This window comes from Zosterops lateralis, assembly GCF_965231275.1.
Source record: "Zosterops lateralis genome assembly, chromosome: 17".
NCBI lineage: Eukaryota > Metazoa > Chordata > Aves > Passeriformes > Zosteropidae > Zosterops > Zosterops lateralis.
In genome coordinates this window covers 3,056,087-3,078,932 of record NC_139777.1, presented here as the reverse complement: position 1 = coordinate 3,078,932, position 22,846 = coordinate 3,056,087, and the positions used below count along the sequence as shown (strand labels likewise).

Below are 22,846 nucleotides of genomic sequence, written 5' to 3'. Positions count from 1 at the left end.
AGCTTGGATAACCTGAAGCTCAGTGCAGGGGAAGGCAGTGCTTCATTTGTTAGAAATAAGAAATGGCAGCTGTTGGACAGCAGAGGAAATTATTATAGTCCCAGAATTTCCCATTCCCTGTTCCCTCTCTGGAAAATCGTTACAATGTTCTATATGTGAAGGGAAGTGTGGGTGCAAACACTGCAGGGAAGATCAACATGAGCTTTGCTGAATGACTTCAGAGCTGGAGCCCAACATTCCCAAAATGTCTGGGGTGGGTTTGGTGAGCTGTGGTTTGGGGAATCATTTGCTGATGCAGGGAAGGTGCCTGTGTACCCTGCATTCCTGGAGGGCAGTTCTCTCTCTGACAAGGGGACAAGATTTGCTTCACTGTTGCTCTTGTTTTACCCAGGAGCCTAGAACAGAAAAGACCAACTCTGTACCCAGCCAACCTGTCCAGGGTGGGCAGTGGGAGGCAGGGACCCTGCACAAGTTTTTTTTTCTACAGATGTTCATTTCTTTCTATGTGAAAAGAAAAAAAAAAAAAAAAAAAAAAAAAAAAAAAAAAAAAAAAAAAAAAAAAAAAAATTACAGCATATAGAAATGTTGTACAATTGAATCTATTAGAATCCTTACAGTGTACTGGTCATTAGGCCTCTAAATAAAGGGAACTGATACTATATATGCTATTGTCCCCTTAATTTTAATGGGGATTTTACTAATATATGGGCTGGAGTAACTTGATATGTTTTTAAGGTTTAAAGTAAAGCATAGTTCTTCTGTAGCTCATCCTGATGGATTTTTTTTCCAACTTACATCCCTGCAATTGATTGTTCTGTCTCCTTCTTGCTGTTGTCTGTTCCCCTTGTCAGAGATGGCACTAGCTTGTTTCTTAGTTACTGTCTTTGTGATCCTTTGGGGATTCACTTGTGCTCCATGAGCAAGCAGCAGGAGAGGAAGATGTTTCTTTAGGCTGTAACACCCCACAGCATCACCACCCTGCCTGAGTCACATCTGCTGCCAGAGATGAAGCAGTGCCTCTTAATCCCACATTGCCCAGTCCAGAGTTCTATCGGAAAAACATCCAGGGAAGTCAGGGGTGAAGTGGTGCCCAGTGCACTGAAGCTTTCCCTGTCAGCAGTGAGAGACTTTGCCAGGGCTCCAGGTGTCTGTTAATCCATGTCCAGTGGGTGATGAGCTGAAATGAGGGACGGGGGGGGAGCAGGCCAAGAGGCTGCAGGGGTCACTGAGATCCTGCTGGGACCTTCTGGGCTGCCCCAGGCTTGGTTTAATGGGGTCCCTTCTTTCAGAACATGGTGACTGTGGTAAGGGGATGCCTAGGAATTGGTTAACAGAAATGGATCTTGGTAAAATGTGTGTGAAGCTGCTCAGAAATCCAGCCTGACCTGAGATCTCTCAGCCTGCCATCACTTTTTGGAGCCTCTGTGTGCTTCTTTCCCTTGCTCTTTACTCTCCTAGATGATATTTTTTTTCACCTTGTACTAGGAACAGGAGATAAAAGAAAAGAGCTGAATCTTTTCAGGACAGAAGAGATAAAGCTGGCAGTGAGCCAGAGCTGCTGTGCAGTGGGCAGTGAACACCAGGATGTGAACCTGTAATTATACATCTCAAATTCTGTGAGCAGTACTCCAAGAATCATTATGTATGGGCTTGTTTGACAGTACTGTGGCTTAAGAGAAAAACATCCCCTCAAATTACTCTTTAATTTGGAAGTCAAGAGATTATCAATTCAAATCTTAAGCTCTTCTGCCTGTAATTGATAATCGTGTTCATTTAACAAACCTGCTATTGAACTGCTCCTCATACTCTTAATTCATCAGGTAACTGCTGATTTCTCTTTTGGAAAGGATAATTGAGAGGTTCTACAAGGTTGCTTCCAGCAAAGATGAGATCAAACCTAGACTAAAATATGGCAGATCCCAGGCTCAGCCATGCAGCCCTTCAAATACAATTTTTCAGTATCTGTGTCCTTAACCCTTCTGAGCTGTAGCCACTGCTTTGATCCCAGGCTCTGGCAGCAGAGATCAGGATGCCTTTCAATAGGGGCCTGTTTAACAGGACTCCACCCCAGCTGCTAACCCGTGGAATTGAAAAAAGACAATTCCTCTAGATAGTAAAGCTTACAGTTACAAAAAACCACAACAAAAGCCTCCAACCCATAACTAGATTTTATGTATGTTGTTTCAGACATGCAGATGCCAAATTTAAGGATTCTTGTGCTATTTCACACATAACTAAACTCTCCTCATCCTGCCTCAAGGTGGCAACAGTCCAGACAGTCCGAAACCCAGCCCAAAGCTGGGCTCCTGTTCCCTGGCCTTGGAATGAGGAGTTTGACTGACAGGCTGGTGGGCCTATTCCAGATTTACACTATATAAATTTTTCTTTCTGATTTCAAAGCTTTATGGTCTTGGGTTCCTTTGCAGAATCATTATCACATCTGTCACTGTCACTGCTATCAGGGCCTAAGGATGTTTGTAATGGAGAGCAGCAATCCAAGCTATCACTCTTGCTGAAATACTGCTCCCAAGCACACGATAGGCCAGGTGCTGTAATTATTAATAATTCCCTCTGATGGTGCATATCAGCCCTACATTTCGTATTAATGCAATTTATTTTGAGTTATTTCTTCGGCGGTGAAAATTGTTTTGGAGAGATTTTTTGGAAGCCTAAGGAGTTTGTTTGTTGGAATCCTCTCCTGGAAATGAGGCATGTCTCTCATGGGCTCCTGTTCGCTCACACACAAATGAACTGCTAATTAGGATGATGAAATTGCTGGGAGAGGTGAAACCTTCCAGTTGGCCGAAGAGAAGATTGTGGATTAATCTGTGTAAAGCTGAAGGCTCGACTAAAACTGCTGCTCAACATTCTGGTGCTAATGAGACTTGTATGTCTGCCACTCGAGGAGCTGAAAGTATGGCCTCCAGTTTTCACTGAGAGATCCAAAGTGGGAGCTCACTCCTCTGTGGCATTTAGTGCTCTCATCCCCACTGGTGATGACTGGAATTGGGAATGTTCAGCAGTTTACAGTATCCAGTGATGCAAGGCAGTTTTTGCTCTCTGTGGATAGTTTTTGTACATGAGTAAAAGCATCTTGAGAGACATATGGATGTTTAGAAAATTGCAGTATGATTTGGAGAGCAATTTGTCTTGCCTGCCCCCTGCTACCATATTGTATCGCTTCTTCATAGTTTTTAATGTACTTCTGCTTACAGCAATTCACATAAAGGAGGAAACTGCTCTCTCCAGCTCTGTGAAGCACCAGGTGACCTATTCAGTGTCATATTGGGCAAAAAGTCGAGTTCCAAGTTAGTTTTGTGGTCTCTGAGTTTCTTAGGACTCATGGAGAGGCTGCTACTGTTCTCTTATCCTCTTTTCCTGCAGTTTCCCTGCAGTCAGTGAGAATTAATCTATACAGATAAATACAACAATATGCATATGTGCATGTGTATATACATAAATGAAGGCAAGGCAGGTATTGTGAGAGCGCTGCTGTGTTTGCAGGAAGCCGCCGGATCGTGGATGTGATGGATGTGAACACACAGAGGGGAGTCGAGATGAGCATGTCTCAGTTTGTGAGGTACTACGAGACCCCCGAGGCCCAGAGGGAGAAGCTCTACAACGTCATCAGCCTGGAGTTCAGCCACACCAAGCTGGAGAACATTGTCAAGCGCCCCAACGTGGTAAGGGAGCCCGGGGTGATGGGCTGGATTTCAGCTTCTTCCCAGAAATAAATCAGGGGGTTTAAACAAGGTGATGGGGAGTGCCCGAAACTCCTGCTCGTTTAGTGTCAGGATCTCATTTTTAGCCAAGTAGAAAGCTGGTCTCCTTGACAGTGGAACTTAATTTACAGGAATTAGGTACCTGATGAGCTGTTAATCATGCAATTTGCACTGATACACAGTTCTTCTCAAGGTATTTAGGGGAAACTTCATCCAAAATTAAATTCCTATCTAGTATTTTTTCCTCCTCTAAGGAAGTTTAAACTATCAGGAAGCTTGGATTCATTATATATGAGCACTCCTTTTACCTACAATATGTTCAGGGGGTTCCAAAGCAAAAAAGTTGGAAACACAATTGTTAAATGCAGAAATGTTTACATAATTAAATCAGCATAATCACTGCTATGTCAGAATTGGCAGGAGTGGAAGGGGGTAGATTTGTACATACTTTTTAAAGGTAGAGGGGTTTTGTGATTTTATTCCCGATGGAGTCACTGGCATGAAACCGTGACCTTATTAATATAGATAATTTCCTTTATCTCTGAAATGTAGCCATGTGTGCTGTGCCAGCATGTAGCTGGGTGTAAAACTACAGCCCTATGATGTTTTGTTTTCAGACACTTTCTAAGTCCATTTCCAGTTACAGCAGCAGTTTTTTTCCCGATGGGGGCACCTCTTACCCAAGAAGACAATAAAAACACCACACTTCTGCCTGAACAGGTCACAGAGAGATGGCATCTCTAATTGCTGATTTGTAGATGTAATTCTTAACTAGACTGCTTTGTTCTTTTACAAACAGATCACAAATTGAATATTAAACACATATTTAGAAGTTCATTCAGAATTTTGCTGCCATTCAGACACTTAGCGGGCAATTTGAAGGTGCTCTGGGGAGTTCCTTGTGTTCAATTGATCCCGGTTTTCCCAAACACATTGTGCTCAGCGAGCTTTTAAAACATCTGTGCAGATTTCCTGGGTGCTTAGAAATGAAATACCTGTTATCACGTGTAAACAGTTATTTCATAGCTGTTGAAAATGGCCTGAGCTCACCGTTGTTTGTAAAACCAGGAATATTTAGATCTCACTGAAAGAGAGATGTGCATTCCTATGGGAGTAGAAGAGAGGGTGTTGTGAGAGTCCAGTATTTAAGTCAGCTCCCATATATTTATATAAGATGTTCCCTTGAATCCTGCAGAGTTTTGAGCCCGTGTAAAGCAGAAATATCTGATTTAGGTTCCTTGCTGTGTAAACTCTGGGTTGCAATATCAGAATGTGGGAATTATTTCCGAATCAGGGCAGTAAGCAAGTTTTTCCACATGCAGTTGTGATATTGATGGAATTAGTCCTATTTCCTCCTTGAAATGGAAGATCATAGCATTGTACAATCCCTTTCATGTTTGCATTTTAATGTTCATAAATGCAATTTCTAGGCTGTTGGCTACAAAACTGCCACAGAAAGTACAAGATAAGGTGCTCACAGGTGCCCATGAGACACAATTTGCACTCAGTTAAATTGACTGTAAAACTCTCCTTCCCCTGTGTTTTAAGGGGCTGAGTTGTGGTGATGATGAAATGCTGCACCTTAACAATCTGGGTTCTCCCTGTCTGTGAGCATCTGCTGCTGTCACTGGAGGAGTTTTAGCCCACAAGAATATGTTCTACCATGTGTTCAGGAGCTAACAGATGATTTTGGTGGCGTTTCAGGTGGACTTAGTCGACTGGGTGGATAATATGTGGCCACAGCACTTGAAGGAGAGACAGACAGATGCTACCAATGCTATTTCAGAGATGAAGTACCCCAAAGTGAAAAAGTAAGTCTTTAAAAACTCTGCTCTTCACTGTCTTAAATAATTTTATCTTTGCTGAATACAGTCTTTAATCAAGTCTCTTTGAAAAGTGCATTTTTATTTTTCAGTTTTGAAAGTGGCAGACTGACCTTAAGTAATAAATTCTCTGAAAGTGCTTCCCAAAGAAATCACTTCACATCACACAGATATGTCACATAGTGTAGTCAGAGTCCTGCTGTAGGCTGGGCTCAGATCCTGCCCAGGTTCTAAACTGCTAATGACAGACGTTATTAGCTGAGAAATGCTCTGTGAAATGAGCTTGAAGTCTATTTTCAATAGGCGTGTGTGACTTCCTAGAAACTCTTTCACTGCTGCCCTTCCTGCCAGTTTGCTTTTCTATTCACTTTTTCAAGAGCAAGGTCAAAGATTGGACTGACTGTCCAGGCTCAGGACCCGCTCAGGGCAGGTTTGAGACTGAACACAAGAACACTTTGTCCTGGTTCTGCCTCCCTCTGCTTTAGGTTTTGGGCAAGATTAGGCTCACCTTGCATTTTCTTCTGCTTTAATGTCTTCCTTGAAACTTTTTATGTGGTGATTGGAAAAAGGAACTATTTGGAGGCCTCAAAATGTGCACTGCAAGTTTCATGGGAACGAGAACAGCTGAGATAGGGGCTACTTTAATGATGTAATGACCTGTGTGGCTGATGAACACCAGGTAATCCTGGAGGCCCTTCCCTGCTGTTTCTGTTCTATTGGCCAGACCCAATGCTGGCAGAATCCCACGTTCTGCTGTTGAACCGACCTCTGGTGTTCTGCAAATCACTCAGAACTCCTTCCAAACTGTAAAATAGATTGGTACTAACAGACACAAAGGAGTGTGCAGTCAGGAAGTGATATGTAGCATTTATTCTTGTTCTGTAAAAAGAAACATTTTGGAAGGTAAAGGTCTCCATAAAAGAAGAGACTCTGCGACAAGCATTGGGGATTATGCTCAGCACCACTGATTTCAGTGGAAGTTGAAGGTACTGCTACATTTTGAAAGGATCAAACTGCTCATTAAGGTAACTGGATGTGGATTGGAGTGCCCCATGCATTTGGAAATGTCCTAAGTGACTTGCCTGAGGTTACACAATAAAGCAGCAGCAGAGCAGCACTTGCTTCCCAAGTGGTTAGTCAGCTAAATAAGACTATTTATAATTTGCCAGAGCTAAGAAACTGAATCATGATTCAGGGTCTAAGGATTCATGGATGGTACAAGGTAAGAAGTAAAGGAAACTATTCCTTTTATAGAGCAGGCACACTCCAGATGTTGAAAAATATGTAGCAAGTAAACAGAGCAAGGCAGAGATGGTTTGAAGGATAAGGTAACAACATGACTAACAGAATTTAGCAGAAAAAGCAGAGTATATGCTTGCAGTTCACTACTTGCATCATGAAATGCCAGATGGTAGGTTTCAAAGGGATTTTAGAGACGTACCAATTCAACAGATTTTGACATGGAGTTTTTCCCATTTGTGGAGGGTGGCCTGGTAGAAAGGCGGGAGATGCCTGATGAAGAAGCAGACACGGAGCCGTGGAGGTTGCTGTCACTGGCAAAGGGAAGGTGGAGGGTGACAGCTTGATAAACTAGTAGATGTGATAGGTACAGGGAAGCTAAACACTGAAAGACTGTGAACACTTGAAATGTGACAATAGAGTTTGATGTTGGGAAAAGGAGTTACCAGGCGTGAGTGTTAAAAGGCGAGGGTGATGCAGCTGGAGTGATGAGGATGTTGCTACTGAGTGTCATCTCACAGAAAGACTAGAGAAGGATGATTTACAGCATTGTTGGCACAAACCCCTCATCAGTCTGAAGAAGCCACAAAGATAAAACCAGTAACAAACAGTGACAGTCTGTGAGCACAAGAGAAGCTGTACCAGATCAGGATGAAGATCTGTGGCTCTCAGTAATCTGTCTGCTGTTGGGTGCTGGCATTGATGCCCTGGCAGGAGTGTAAGAATGGTGTGAACGTAAAATGATGCTGCTCCTAAAAATTATCTTCTGAACTTTGACTGTCTGCAGTCCAGGCAGGGGCTGTCCTGAGGTAGAAGTGGTTTCTGTGTGCTCAGTGACTCTCAAAGAAATTGCTCTTCCATGACCTCATCTGGTTTAAAGATGAACTCCTCAAGAGATTGGCTTTCTCCAATTTTGGGAACTCAACTTGACCCTTTCCTGTAGAGATTCTGGTCCCAGCTATTGCTGTGAGCATCCAGAGGGTTGGAGATCATGTTAAGTCGTGGAGGCACAACTCAGTGCTGTCACTTGCTTCACACTGCCCATTCCTTTATGTGAATCATCCATATTCACATGCTTTATTAATGACTCTTGTTGCTCAGAAATGGGATCGATTCATCCCATTCTTGTTCCGAGCATTCCCATAATTCTGCGAGTTTGCAGTATGCCATCCCCACCATTAACGTGTTCCCTACAAACAAAAAGCACTCCAGCGAGAGCGCTGCAGTTTCGCAGACACAGATGGCATTACCAGACACAAATGTCTGTCTTGGCTCCTGCACGTCGAGTTCCGTGCTGGGAGTGAAGTTAGAGAACGCTCCATCTGCTGCTTCGGTTACCAGGAGCGCCGCGCGCGCTGGAGACCACCCTGCCTCGCGCTTGGACTCGCACCATTAACTTCTGAAAAAAAAAATATTCTGGGCAATGAAGTTATTTCTCTGTCTGTAGGTAAATGGCTGCTCACCTCACAGGAGCATTAGAGGACTGGATTAAGTTTATGTCCCCTCTTTCACATCCTGAGGTGCGAGTTCCTGAGTAAAGTCCTGCAGACGTGAGATCCTGGATGAGAGTGGGAAGATGCTGTGTAACCAACAGCCAGCAGAAAAAGGCAGTGATATTTTAATACCAGCTTTTAGGGGGGAGAAGCTTGTTATATCACCATAACCATTTTCAGGTAGCTCAAAACAAGCTCAGATTTGTTTTCCTGTTTAAATTCAGCCAGAACTGAAGCAATCTGGATAGAGCTGAGTCAAAAAGAAAAAAAAAAAAAAAAAAAAAAGAAAAGAAAAAAAGAAGTAGTAATTTGATTTTTTCATTTTTCAGAAGAGATAGCCCTGCTGAAATTTTTATCCTCTTTATTAGGTTTTGTGTTTCTAGCCTTGCTAGATTATTTGCAATGCAGTGGCAGTGAACAGATACTGTTCAGGACATGAAACAGTAACAGGAATTTCTAACAACTTGGTAAGGTTTGTGCTGTGGAATGAATGAAAATGAAAGTTTTAAGCACTGCAACATCCTTTATACCTTCAAAATTCTTCCTATTGAAATATCTAGGCAGTGCTGTAATAGGTCTCTATAATGACGCTGGCCTTCAGTTAAGGATGGGGTATGTTGTGTGAAACATCTACCTGTTCACAGAAGAATGCTGCTCTGTTAGCATGTCCTCAGCCCTATTCTCCCTCTCCGAGGCTGTTGTTCAGCCATCCATTCCTTTCTATTCATTCCTTTACTAAGTAGGGATGGATTTAAACAGATGCTAAAATGCTCTGCTGAGCTGTGGTCTAATTAGAAGCTGAGGGTGCCTCTGGAGACAGGGAGTCGAGGGAGCTCACAGGTCCCATAAGGCAACCTGGCACTGGTTTATGCTTGTGAGAGACTTGTCTGCACTTTGTCTGCCATTTGAGGATTGCTTTTGATACAAAACCTCTATAAGTACAATTCAGTAAAAAAAATTAGACCAATAAGTGCGAACTCTCGTTAAGAATTTCGAAGCTAGCAAAGTAAATAAAACTTGATGTCTTCAGATCAGTGCATGATCAGTGCATCAATACTCCTTTGGGTAGAACGTGGAGAACTTGCAGCATTACACATGTAACTCAAACAGCCACCAGTGTTTACAGCAGTTTGTGTTGACCCTGGAGTTGAGCAGCCTTGTCACAGGATGAAGAAACGAGTTGTGCTCTCACAGACACCAAACTGCTGTTCCAGGGCAGACAGGCCTGGCTCGCAGTGAGCTGGCAGCTTGGTTCAGTTCATTGTGGTGGTGGCCACCTCTTGAGAAATTCAAGCTTCTTCAGAGGTCCCTATGCTCGCGCGCTGTTGGGTGCCAAAGTCTGGAATGTTAATGTCACCCAGGGGTCCCTGTGCGGTCCCCGCTGGTGGCAGCGGCAGGCTCGGGTGTGAACCCACCCCGAGAGCCCTCGGTGTCCCACCGGGGCCGGGACAGGGCAAGGGTGCGACGAGGGAAGTGTTGTCGCTTACTTTGGTGCCAGTGTGGTCTGAGAATGTGATTTGCAGGCACTTCACAAACTCTCCGGTGCTTGGCAGAAAACTGGCTCCTCTTATCTCGGGTGTTGTTGCTGTGTGTGACTGGCCCGGGCCGTAACCCCCTCGGGACAGGAGCCGGGCCTTTCTTTCATGTGCTTTTGAAGTGCGCGGGGTGTGGTGACCACGGTGTGTGACGATTTGGTTTGTTCCCTCGGGCTGGGAGCGCTCGGTACCGCTCCCCAGGACGGGGACGGGGAGAAGGTTGGTCCCGGCAGGGCACAGGGCCGGTTCCGAGCCGCCTTCCCCGGGCAGGGCTGGGGGGCCGGGGCTCGTCCTCCCTAACGGGGGGTTCATCCTTGAGGAAAGCCGGGTCCATCCCCGCAGGAGCAGCCAGGGCTCACCCCTAGGGAAGCCGGAGCCCTCCTTGGGGAGATGCTGGGGCTCATCCCCGGGGGCAGGCGGGCCCTCCCCGCAGCGTTGGGGCCGGTTGGTCGCTGCCCGGTGAGGCGAGGGCGGGGGCGGCAGCCGGGCCGGTGCCTGCCGGGTGACAATGGTTTCTTTTGTCTTGCGGAGCAATCCGTGGCTTCCAGTGGCGAGGGCCCCAGTGTGGGAGCGCTGTCGGTGCGGGCCGAGGCGCCCCGAGGTAGCCTTTGTTCCCGCTGCTCCTGGCAGGCCCGGCAGGACAGAAGGGCCCCGGGGCCGGGATGCTGCCGGGGCCGCTCTCCCCCGGCACCCCGAGCGCCGCTCCCGCCCGGGGATGGCGAGCCAGGCCCGCGCCTTTCCCCGCGCTGGCACTTGCAGTTGGCTCATGGGTCTGTGGTATTCGGTTTCAGGCTCAGGGATTTCAACCAGCCGGCGCTGCTCCTGGGAGGAAGGAAGAGCGAGCTATACTTTTCTCATTGGCCCGAACAAAAAACAGAAGCCTCTGCTGGGGTTTGGGAGTGGTTTATGGGCTGAGCTCAGTGGCAGGGGAGCCCTCGCAATGCCAGAGGGAATAGAGCCGTATGGTGCGCGGTGCCTATTGCGGGAGAGAAGGAGCTGAGCTCAGGGTAACGCTGCTGCTGCTGCCTGTGCGTCCGCTCGCGTCTCCCGGGCCCGTGTGCATGAACTGCCGCTGCCTGCCCTGCCCGCCGCTGCCTTCTCATCCCGGCGCGGCTCTCGCTGCCTTTGTTTCTCTGTTTGCTTGCGGGTTTGTAGCGATGCGTGGCGAGTGCATTGTGGGTTTGCCTGGGAGTGTGGGCTCTGCGCTGGTTTATGGAGCGGTGTCTGTGTTGTTACTGTGTTCCCAGCTCGCTGTGTTTGCTTAGTGGTTTAGCTTCATTTGTATCATCTCCCTCTCTTTTTTTTTTTTTTTTTTTTTTTTTTTTTAAATCTCTGTGTTTGTTCTTCCTCGTGAGTTTGCAGGTTACTCCATATTTCTTCGCATCATTTCTCTAACAGATTTTCCCAGATGTTTGGTGTTTTGTTTTTTTAATTTATTTTTTTTTTGGGGGGGGGATGGTGCTGGGGGTGGGAGGGGGAAGTTCCCGTTTTCTCCACATCACAAATCCTTCCTCCAAAATAACAATACATTAACTGGACAAATTTCAGGCTTGTGGAGAACACAAACCAAACTCTTCAATCAGGAAGGGAAGCTCCCCCCAACAGATTACAAGCAGCTGCGTGTTTTAAAACCCTGACTGAGGCTGTGCAGGGAGATAAAGTGGAGTGTGCAGGGCTTGGATTTGGTAGCAGTTGTGAAAATGTTCAACTTGGGGCATCTTTGGCATCGCTTGTGTTTTCAGGGTGTAACTCTGGTCAGGTTGTGTCTCCCCATGCCTGAGGTGGGATTGTGTTCCTGTAACCACTGTACCTGCCCTGGCCCAGAGCTCTGTGGCCACAGCACACAGTGGGATGTAGTTCCTAGATTTCTTTCAACATGGATGCTGTGTTATGGCTTTTTTATTTTTTTTCCCTCTCTTTCTCTTTTTTCCTTTTTTTTTTTTTTTTTTTTTTTTCCTCACTGTTGTTATGGAAAACCCTGAAAAGTTGAGTGGTTCCCCAAATTAGCAGCTGGTGGTGATGAGAAGCCTCTGGCTGAGGCTGGAGGCGAGCGGTGCCTGAGATTAGCTGTGGCATGGAGTGTGCTGGGACCATGTGACTGCGGTGTACATTGGAAGAGGAAGCTGTAGAGGTCAATGCAAAGGCATTGTGCCAGACTCTGGCAACCAGGGAGAGAGAGCTGGATGGCGGAAGATCCTCCCGCAGGCTCCTGAGCTCTTGGGTTTGGACAAAAGCAGGCCTGGGAGATTAACAGCATAAATTAAGGCATGGCTTGTTTGTGGATGGAAAAGAAAACAGTTTATTTTCCAAATGCTTTGCAGGTTTTTATTAATCGCCATGTGACTCTTCCACTAAACCCACCTTTACTGGAGTGGAAATTGTGTTTAGAGGAGTTTCTAGAAAACAGAGGGGAAAATGGGGAAAAACAAGGAAAAGAAAGAGTTGCGTGTTCACAGTTATACCTGCTTTGGTGTTTCCTCACAAAACTAAATTTTAAGTGCTTTGATTTGACGGGATTCAATCCCGTTATTTCCTCTCTGAACGTAAACAGTTTGACTGCTTCAGGTTTAGATTATTGACTACTGAGGAATAACTAAAACCAGCTAATGCCCAGGCCATGTTTACTCTTCCAGAATATCTTAATTCCGTGGGTGATTGTTGGTAGGTAGCAATGTCTAGAAAATTTTTGTTGTTAGTGTGATATATTTTATATCTGGCCTTTTGGAAACTGAAAATAATTGATTCCATAAGGATTTGAATATTTTATTTTAAAACAACATGAACCTCTAATACTCAGCACTGCTTACAAGCTGAGAATTTCCATGCTGATTTTTTTTTTTTTTTCCTAATGAGCAATAATTATTCAATCTGTGACTTTTTGCAATTTGGCTGGAAGAAAGGCAACTTCCTTTCTGGGCTTCTTTTATTGTTTTTAAATTCTATCTGACTTGTAATCAACAACATCTTGGTAGAGAAAACATAAAAGGAGAAATTAAAAAAAAAAAAGTGTTTGGGAGGGAAGGACTCATATTTTGAAATGGAGCATATTGAGAGTGTAGACAGCTTCTTGGCTAGCTGTGATTTTTGAAGCATCTGAAATACCCCAGGGGCAGCAAAAGCTTCTTCCTGCTTCTGAAGGATTAAAAAAAAAAATTAAAAAAATTCCTGAGTGGGCAAGAGGAGAGACATGTAATTGCACAAGGAGAGGTTTTAATTGTGAGATGAAGGCACAGGACCTTTTTTGAAGCCCACAAATTGACTGTCTTCATGACAGCATTGCGTATCATTCTGTCAACTCCGGCTCGGGATGTGGTTGCTAGGCAGCGGCTCTTATGGACCCAGAGTGGCTCTGATTTGCCAGCCTTCTGCAGACACATGGTAAGGTCCTTCCCAGCCTATCATCTACAGGGACTTCTGCACGCCGGCTGCATACTGCTGAGCTTCTCCTACCTGAATGTGAGCAGAAAAAGACACACTTAAATCAAACCTTTTTTTTTTTTTTTTTTTTTTTCCCCTTTCCTTTTTTTTTTTTTTAAAAAAAAAAACCCAACAACAAATCCCCTTCCAGTAGTGTTTCCATAACTCCCCTTAAAAACCAAACCAAACCCCCCTTCTTCCCAAAAAAAAAAAAAAAAAAAAAAAAAAAAGCCATGAAACGGAGACCGGAACAAGGAAAAGAGGTTAGTGGGTTAAGTGGTGTGTGTTTCCTGCATTTGCAAAGGTGCCTACAGTGAGGAGGACGGCTGTGATTCGGCCATTAGTTACAGATGGTGGCTGCAGGCTGGAGATTCCTGCAGCCAGACCACAGCTCTTGTGTCTTTTCCAGCAATGCAGACTTTAAACTGCTCAAATCCTGTATCAAGACGGCGTAAAAAAATAGTGGCTTTGATACTTAGCGTGGCTGCCAGCTGGGTTCTTTATGTATTTTGATGCAGAATGCCTAGAAATGTGAACAAAAAGGAGTTAGTTTGCCAGATGAGGTTTCTGTCCCCTAATCCTTGCAAAAATGGCATGAGTGGCAAGTAGGTAAAGAACATTCAGGAGGATTTATAAGCAAATTAGATTTTTCAAAACTTTGAAGCAATTTGTGTACAACTTTTGGTGAAGGTTGTGTCTCTGAAATGATGAAGGAGAGCATTAAACAAATCACCCCAGGGACTGGCAGTGGCAAAAGAAATATTTCTGAACAGCCTAACTTGTAATGTTTTTCTATTCCCTGACTCTGAAAGCTTTAATTCCTCTCGTATGAACAGCAAAATCAGACATGGAGATACACATTTTTCAGCAGAAACCTCGTTTCCTTCATGAGACAAATTCCTATACTGTAAATGCAGAAACTTAATTGGTGGAAGCAGCATTGCACAGGCAGTTAACCTCTGCAAATTAAGATGTGAAAAATACTGTTTCAGACTGATTCATTTTTGTCCTTCACTCTACTTGCAGGTACTGTTTGATGAGTGTGAAAGGATGCTTCACTGATTTTCATATTGATTTTGGTGGCACTTCAGTGTGGTATCACGTTTTCCGTGGGGGGAAGGTAGGTGAACCTTTTTTGATATTTGGTTTTATTTCTCTGTGCCTCTTGCAGAGGGGAGGGGTTGTTTTCTTTTTTTTTTTTTTTTTTTTTTTCTCCCTTTCTTTCTCTCTCCTTTTTTTTTTTCCTTAAGGGGATCAGCCAGTGATGAGACTGTTTCAGCAGCTTTGTTGATATACACAGAGTTTACTGAACTAGAAGGACACCACTCACCGTTATGAAACAAACAAGTGATTTATTTAAAATACCAAATGTGTTATTTGCTGGTGGTGGTGCTTTTAGGCTCGCTGTTGCTGTGTGGTCCAGAACTGTCTTGCAGGGAGATGTCTCTGTGTGTATGTACCCTTGTTGGGTCAGAGTGCCCTCACAAGTCTCCTGTAGCTAAAGCTTCTGTTCCTTTTAGAGATTTCACGTTGCTTTGGTGTGTACAGCACAACAAGCCAGAACTGAAACATTAAAGGATACAGAAGCCTTAAAATATGCAGAATATACAGCTATGTTGACATCTTTCCTGGTTTAGGATATTTTTCCCAGTTGTAGTGTGGACAGTGTGTGGTGGGAACTGAAGCCAGTCAGTGGCACAGATCCTGTTCCTCTCTGTAGCTCAGCACAGCTCTGCTGTACCAACACACTGTTCCGAGCTGCAGGTAAACCACAGGCAGCTTCTGAGTAAGATATTTCTGGAAGAGAGATGACAAGTGACAGTTACCCAGCCACTTGCAGCACGTGGGCTAATTGCTGCTGCTGTCTGTGTGTGCCTCTGTGTACAACACCTGGAAAACAAGTGTTCCATGCAGAAAGCTGCTCATTTGCCTAACACATGGTGGTAACCTTGCTGGAGTGTCTCAGCTGTTTCTTTTTGTTGACTCTTGGTAATAGTTAAATCTTCATTTTGTTTTTAGATCTTCTGGCTGATTCCACCTACTCTGCAGAATCTAGAACTTTATGAAGAATGGGTTCTCTCAGGAAAGCAAAGTGATATCTTTCTGGGAGACAGGGTGGAACGGTGCCAAAGAATTGAGCTGAAACAAGGCTACACGTTCTTCATTCCTTCAGGTATCCCTGTTAACTAACCTTCTGGAATGACTGAGATTGTGTTTTACTAACAGTAAAACAATTCTTCACACCTAAACCCCATGCTCACCTCTTCATTTGCTGTGGTAGAAGGAAGGCCAGGGACTAAATGTGTTTCATTTTCCAGAAATTAAGACTGATGGAGAATGTATTGTGAGGAAGTGTGTGCAGTGATCATGTGTGTGTACTGGGAGAAAGGAGAGAGGAGGTGGGCCACTGGAGCTGTCAGTTCACCAGTTCTCATCAGAGCTGTACTGACTGCTGCTCTTAGCTTTCTGGGAAAGACAGTTTTCTCTTTTTGTGATCTCTTCTGGCAGGTTTCACCTGCAGTTCAGTAATTTGCCTCTTCTTTGCCTCTATCTGTAGCCAGAGGTGGGTCTTGATTCCCTGGTGGAACTCGAGAGAGATTCCAGTCCATGGGAGAGCAGGCGCTCCCTCAGGTTGCTTCCTGGGGAAACAGCTTCATTGTTATAACTCCTCAGAATTTCTGTTGCTGGAGATGGTGCTGAATTTGGACATGTTCCAGCAGCCCAGCCACACTCAATTTTACACTGCTGCCCACCTCAGTAACTGTGTTGCATGATCCAGGCTCATCTTGCAAAGCCAAATAGTTGTTGCTTTGAAGGCTGATGCTTCAGCCTTTTCTGCTCCTGCCTAAATTGGATTAAGGATGGTGGAATGTGTAACAGCTCTCATTTAAGATGATATCAGACTTTGCTTTCTGTGACTATTATGGGACTCTAAGTTTGTTTATAATATTTTAACACATTGCCTCTGTCTATTGGATCTTACCAGGGAAATAAATATAGGTAGAATTTCTACAAGACAGAAGAGCAGGCTGGTAGTTTTTCAGCTCTGGAATTAATTACTCTGTGGAGATAGGATTATTATTTTTTAACCCTAGAGATGGAGAGAAGGCAGGTCATGCAGAGACAGGGACAATGTTCTTCTCACCTGGGGAGTGGTGTTAGGATCAGTTGAAGGCCACAAATGTGCACATTAATAAGTATTTGGTAAGAATCAACCTGGGGGATGACAGGCAAAATGACTTTGAGGGTGGAGGAGTTAATCTGTTAAAGGAATTAGATCCTGCCTTGAAAGAGGTCAGAATGTGCCATTACTGTTTGAACTGGGTGTTTGAGTGTGGCTGTGCTGTTTGCTTAGATCCCATTACTGCATCTTCTATTTATCTCCATCCTCCTGTGAAAAGCCTCCTACAAGTAAGACTTTCTGTATGTCAGTTTAGTCGTGTTCAACAGCTGGAACACTACAGGTTGTGGGAGCTTGGAGAGGACACAGCTGTAACATGGTGGCTGCCACAAAGTGATTCCAAATGGGTTTTTGACTGTAGTTTCTGTTTTCTTAGGAAAGCCCCAAGAACAGAAATGCCAATACCTCAGACATTTTAGGCTCTATGCCAGATTAGAAAGGCATTTATGAATAATTTCTCTGTAAGCACCTCATACATTCAAAGGTTTTTGCTCTGCTCTATTTTGTTTGGAAAACTTATTTGCAAATCTCTTATTTGTGTGAAAGGGCATTATTTCTGCCTTTGTTTTAAGAGTATGGAAATGCCTAATTAAAGGCTGTTCCAGGTCAGTGAATTGAGCACAGCTGTGTAAAACAGGTCAATTCCTGTGACCTCTTTGCTCTGGTTTGTGCACATATCATGTTAGTTAATGTTTGAAAGTGGTTTTTATGTGCTTTAGAAGTGTTCTTAGTGTTTAGATTCTGTTTATGGGTGTCTGTAAAACCAGCGTGTCCTGTATTTTCAATTGAGCCTGATAAACCCTTGACCAGCCTCAACTCATCCATGAGGAAATACCTTCTAATTACAGGTTTGGTCACAGAAAGTGTAGAGGAATTAGTGCTCATCTGGGTTGTGAATGGGGAGCATTTCAGCAAGGGACTTTCCCATAAAATATCCTGCTCTGCTCCTGCTTTCAAGTAATTTTTGGGAGTAGTCCTAGAAATGCTGTTATACCATAGCACTGTGAGGGTGAAGTAGGTAGAGAAGACTGTAAGAAGACAAGTGGGGGAGTGAAATCACAGACTGCTGGGAAATGGAAGGTTTGTCTGAGAATCTGGGATCAGCAGCAGATCCAGTAAATCCCCGAAAACACAAACCACTTGGACCAGAATGGGGATCATTCTTAGGGAAGGCATAATTATAGTGCTCACCAGGGCCTCAGGGTATTTCCCTTTCCATCACTGCCATCATCCTTTCAGGCTTAAGTTTAAACCAGTAGATTTCTGCTGGTGTTTGTAACCCTGCAGAGCACTGAGAGCGCAATCCCATCTGTGGTATCAATGAGGAACTGAGCCCAGTTTTGTCAGTACAGTGAGTTTTATGGGCCAAGGTGCATTTTTCATCATTTTAAGAGTTTCTCCTAAATATGAGGAGGGGGAGAGTAAGCTGAGATTCTGAGGGATGCTCTTGTAGGAGCCCAGCTGTACCCCAGGGGTCCCATAGGGCTGCTTCACATGAGCAATGCACCGTTACAAGTTCTCATCTCTCACTTGACTGATTTCCACTGCTGAGTCAAGGATGATAACTTGGATGATAAAGTCTGTGGTAAAGTGATAAAATCAAGTAGGAACCTGGCCTTTTCCATTAATGTAACTGGTGTCAGCGTAATTGTTGATTGAGAAATACACACATTGTGCCATTCTGAGGTTTATGGCCAGATTAGATTCATGATGTCAGACCAGCTGAAGGTTCAAGAGGGGAGGAGGCCAAAACTGCTACCAGTGTCAGGGAATGATTTTTAAATTTTTTAATGCAGAACTCAAACTGTTGTTTTCCCAGAATGGGAGCAAACTTTTTCTTATACAGGAAAAGTGCTGCAGCCCTAGGATATTTACAGTTTTCATGTGGTAAACATTCACCACAGATGAAATCTGGTCGAGGTAACACATCTCACTCTGGGATAGTGGACAGGGGATGCTGCCTATCTGACTCACATGCCAGATAAAAGGGAAATTCTTTATTAAGTGTGCTTCAGGTGGAAACTGTGATGATCCATAAGAGAAAAAGCATCATTTCAGTGTTCAGTTATTGTCTCACTAGGGAAACAACAAAATTTTACCAGTCACAGTCAAATCTAGAGCTTGTCCAGCTATTTTTGCTGTAGTTTTCTTGTGCACCATGTGATGGCTTTTCAGGGGGGATGTGTGAAGTGTTTGGAGTCTGTTGTGGTGGTGTTAGGGAGTAGTAATTAAGGCATCTCTCACCACTGTGCTGGGACACAGAGAATCAGTGTTTGGGGGAGAATTCCTCAGATTTCTACAGCTCAGGATTTCTGTGGACAAGTGTTTTTGGCTTTACAGGCCAATTGCTCTGTTACATCCTGACTGTTCCTCTGCAGCCTTTTTGAAATCCCACTCACTAAGTTAAGGCCAGTTAATCAGGTTTTTTATCTTCAGCACTTCTCCCTTTATAACTATTTTCTCCTTTTACATCACTGCATGACTTCACTGGAACTTTTCTCTCTCCTTCTCTTGCCCTTCACCCTCCACTCCAGTCTTTATTCTCTGTAAACTGTCTTTCACTTCTCTCCTTGCACTTGTTTTCTCAAGTGGTGCATTCATTGATTTCCCTCTCTCTTGGTCTCTGGACACCACATTAGTTTCTCTCATGTTCTCCTAAACATCACTGTTATCTAAACCCAAGCTCAAAATTAGGCGTAGACAAAAATTAATATTTTTTTCAATCCCCTTACTCTTTTAAGTCTAAGTCTTGCTAAATATGTAATTTTGATTGTGTGTGATGGACCTCTGGCATGGATATTGTCTTTCTCCTCTTGCTTGTTGTACTCTACAAGCAAGATTTTTGCCATAATTTGAAATATTTTAAACTTGTTTGCTTTTCTCTCTGTTTCTTGGCAGGCCTCTCTTTCAAGAAATGACCTTTTCTTTCATGCATGTGTATATATGTCTGGTGCAAACATTTGTACTTCACATTCAGGGGAGTTTGCACATGTAAAAGTGGTACATACAAAAGCAGCCAGCTTGTAGTATCTTGTAGAAAATGTGTCTTGCAGTGTTTTTGCCTGTTAATGTTGTGAGGTCAGAGAGCAATCAGTGTCCTGAAGAGGTGAACTGCAGCCACTTCTGGATTGTCACTGATGTTGTCTGCCAGAATATGAATAAACTTGGATTTTCTTCTTTTTTTGTGAAGACGGTTTTGCTGACCTCCGAGGTAGTTGCCACACTTGTGGATACAAGTTGATTCCGGGGTTTGCAGTGTGATTGGTCTCAGAAAATTTGCAAACATCCTGGTTTTGGTTCCTTTGGGAGGAGATGGCTGATCCTGCCAAGGGTTGCTCTATCATCCTCTTTCTTACAGCCTTTTTCTGAGCCTCTGTCACTGGTCAGAGGCAGCGGGCTCATGAGCAGCTGTGGGTTTGGGTTGGGTCTTCTGATCCTCCTGTAGGCTTTTCAAATCTGTGGCTTTAGTGTGAGTCCATGGAAGAGGTGAGATGTTGAGATTTCTGATTAGATATCACAGAAGACTTCTGCAGTGCTGATTTATTCAACATTCCTTCAATCAAAATCCAGACAGGGTAACCTGCAGTCAACTGGATAATGTTCCTTTCTGGTTCTTCTTCAAACTTCTCATGTTGCTGCATGCAATTTTATAACAGTTGTGTTTCACCTGGGAGCTGGCAGTGTTCCACTGAGGAGTAAGCTGTTTGTTTTACTTTATTTTTCTTATGTTCTCTCTACTGCACTTCGGGGCCTTTGGCATAGAAACATGCTGTTAAAGTCTCTCTTAATTATTGTGGTAACCTGAGAGTCCTCCAGAGTTCCTGTCTCCAGTCAAATGCAGAAATAATGACCTTTCTCAGATGGATGTTTTTGGGAAGGAGAGTGGACAGAAAGAGATGTTCTGTGTGGACTGCAGGCAGCTATTTGCAGGGATTCAAAGTGTTTCAGATGCTGTCACAGTGGTTATCAGTGGGATTTTGCCTATTAGGAGTGTGTGGTCCTAGGTCACCTCTGCTGTGCCAGTGAGAGTTTGATGGATTATTGTGTGATGGGGCCAGAAGGTGGCACATAGCCCTTACAGCAGGGAGAATGACAGGCTATTAAAATCTGGCCAGGACATTTTTTGCAGGGTGTTGTGCTAGGGCTTGCAGAGCTGCCTGGCTATTTTTGGTTCCTGTTTAGTTTTTCCCATTCTGTGAGCTTCCACTGACATTAATGGAATCTCTATGCTTGGAACCTCAGGGACCACATGAAGAAGATTGGTGGAGAGGATCAAAGAGGAGAGGCTTTTTGCCTTGAGTGTCTGCTTTCAGATGGAAGGTGACAGCATGATGTTGGATGTTTGGTTCTGTACCTAATGCTGAGCTCTGCCTCATTCTTAAAAACAATCTAAGATTGAGAGTTGCTGTATTACTTGTACTACTGAGGGAGAATTAGTAAATTTTTAACTTTAAAAATGTAAACATGAGCTCTCCTTGATCGATTTGGTTGTGAGCACTGTTATGATGCAGTCATTCTTCTTTTGAGACTTGCTGGCAGTTCCCACTCTCAGGTTATCTTTTCAGTCACTTTTTATTTTTGAGACATCTATATTTCATCTTTTCCACCCCAGGTTGTTGTAGAATTGCAGGAAAATGTGTGGTGATTTCTATATCACAAGGCAAAATATCAGTTCAGTTACTAATGGAAACAGATGCAGCATAGTTTTGGCTTGGAGCTTGTAGGCTGTTTGCCCCATAGCTTTATAAGTTAATATTCTTCTTCATTATTGTCAGATGGATGATTGCATCCTTGAGTAGGAATTTGCAACCCACTGAAATCTTCCAACAAGTTTGCAATGTTTAATAATACTTGTTTTATAAAATTCAGAAGATAATGAGATCATATCTTTCTTTTAACTGTTCAGAAAAAATGTTTGTTACTGTTAATTTTACCTTCTTGATTTACTAGAGATGATAACATCTAAATATTCAAGTGTATCTTAGGAGTGGTGGAATAATTCATAACTGTAAATCAGCTGAGAGCATTTCTGAGTCTCCTGAATAGAATTCCTGCTCAGTGTTGGCTTGGCTTCATACACTAGGATTGTTTTGGGAAGGAAAAAGCACTTACTGATCGCCAGGAGCTGAAATAAAAACCATCAAATTCAGAAAAACCAGAAGTGGATGGTCTTCTTATTGAGGCTTGACATGAGGGCTGTGAGCAGTGGCTGTGCAGTGTCTGCATTCCCAAATCCAGTTATCCCAGTGGCTGAGTCTGTCGTGGGCAGGGCTGGGCAGTGGCCGTGCCAGGGCTGGGCTGGTTCCCCCTTCACTGCAGCGTCACCGCTGTTGGCACAGGCTGCCTGGGAAATGGTCACCCACAGGGAAGGACCTTCCTGGATCATGGCTGGCCAAAGCCACACACTCAATGTCCTCCTCTCATCTGTAGGATTTAACTGTAGCTGTAGGTATTATTTAGCAGGTGCTTTTGTTTGTGGCTTTCAGACGAAAATTAACAATTTCTTGATCCACCGACCTTTGACTTTTTCAGTCCTTATTCCAGTTGTTCTGATATTATTCCAGTGCTTTTTTAGCACTAAGGATAAAATTAATTTTTTGACATTTTTCTCTGTTTTTGAGACAGTGACCAAGAGGTGAGATATTATCTCCTATCTCACACAAAGCCAGAAACACAGGGTTGTGCAGCAGTAGCAGGGTTTGTGTGAGCAGCACAAAACACTCACTGAGGAGAGCACTGATGAATTCACTCTAGAGGTGTCAGTATTGGAGGCTGTGTGGCAAGTTTGTGCTGTGAGAGCTGGAAGTCTGACACACAGGGACAGACATGACAGGCTGTTCAGCACAGGTGACATGATCTAAAATGTCAACAGACCTTCAGTTCATCCAGCAGAAGATAATGGCACAGGTGAAGGTGAGGCAGAGCTGTGGTGGACAGCATTAAAGCAAATCCCTTGGCTGTCCTTTTGTCATAACCATACGTGCAGCACCTCCTGTGCTGGAGGTTTGTCTTCCCCTTTAAAAACCGTGGTGTCTGGGGGAGCTGACAAGATGGGTGTTTTTGTTTGCAAATGGTCACAATGAACATTCATCCTCCTCAGTTTATTTCTGAGTCGTGCTGTAGCTAAGCTGTGGGAATGGATTGAATGTGCCATCCAAGCTTCTCTTTTCTCAGAGCTCATTTCCACAATACATTTCCCTGATGGAAACTGTTTCCTGTTTTCTGCTCATCTCTCTTTCCTCCTACCTCTACTTTTCTAGTGCTGACCTCCAGATTTTCTCCATACACAGCCTGGTTAATATTAGAACAAGAGATTTTCATGTTGGGCTTTTTTCCTCTGTAACGTCTGTGCCAATATTGCTGGGATTTTGTACCTTGTCAGTTTTCCCATCTTTTTTGTCTAACCTTGCCCATTCTGTCCTGTGTCCCTGGAATC

The 22,846-nt window shown here is 43.9% G+C and overlaps 1 protein-coding gene across 1 annotated transcript in view; it reads left to right on the top strand.

Moving 5' to 3' along the window:
- Positions 1-22,846, top strand: part of KDM2B (lysine demethylase 2B) — a 106,262-nt gene that overhangs the window by 20,981 nt on the left and 62,435 nt on the right. The window contains exons 5-8 of the mRNA XM_083873681.1: positions 3,505-3,683; positions 5,427-5,533; positions 14,256-14,349; positions 15,249-15,402. Coding sequence (XP_083729807.1) covers positions 3,505-3,683; positions 5,427-5,533; positions 14,256-14,349; positions 15,249-15,402 — 534 coding nt within the window. The remainder of the gene's footprint in view (positions 1-3,504; positions 3,684-5,426; positions 5,534-14,255; positions 14,350-15,248; positions 15,403-22,846) is intronic.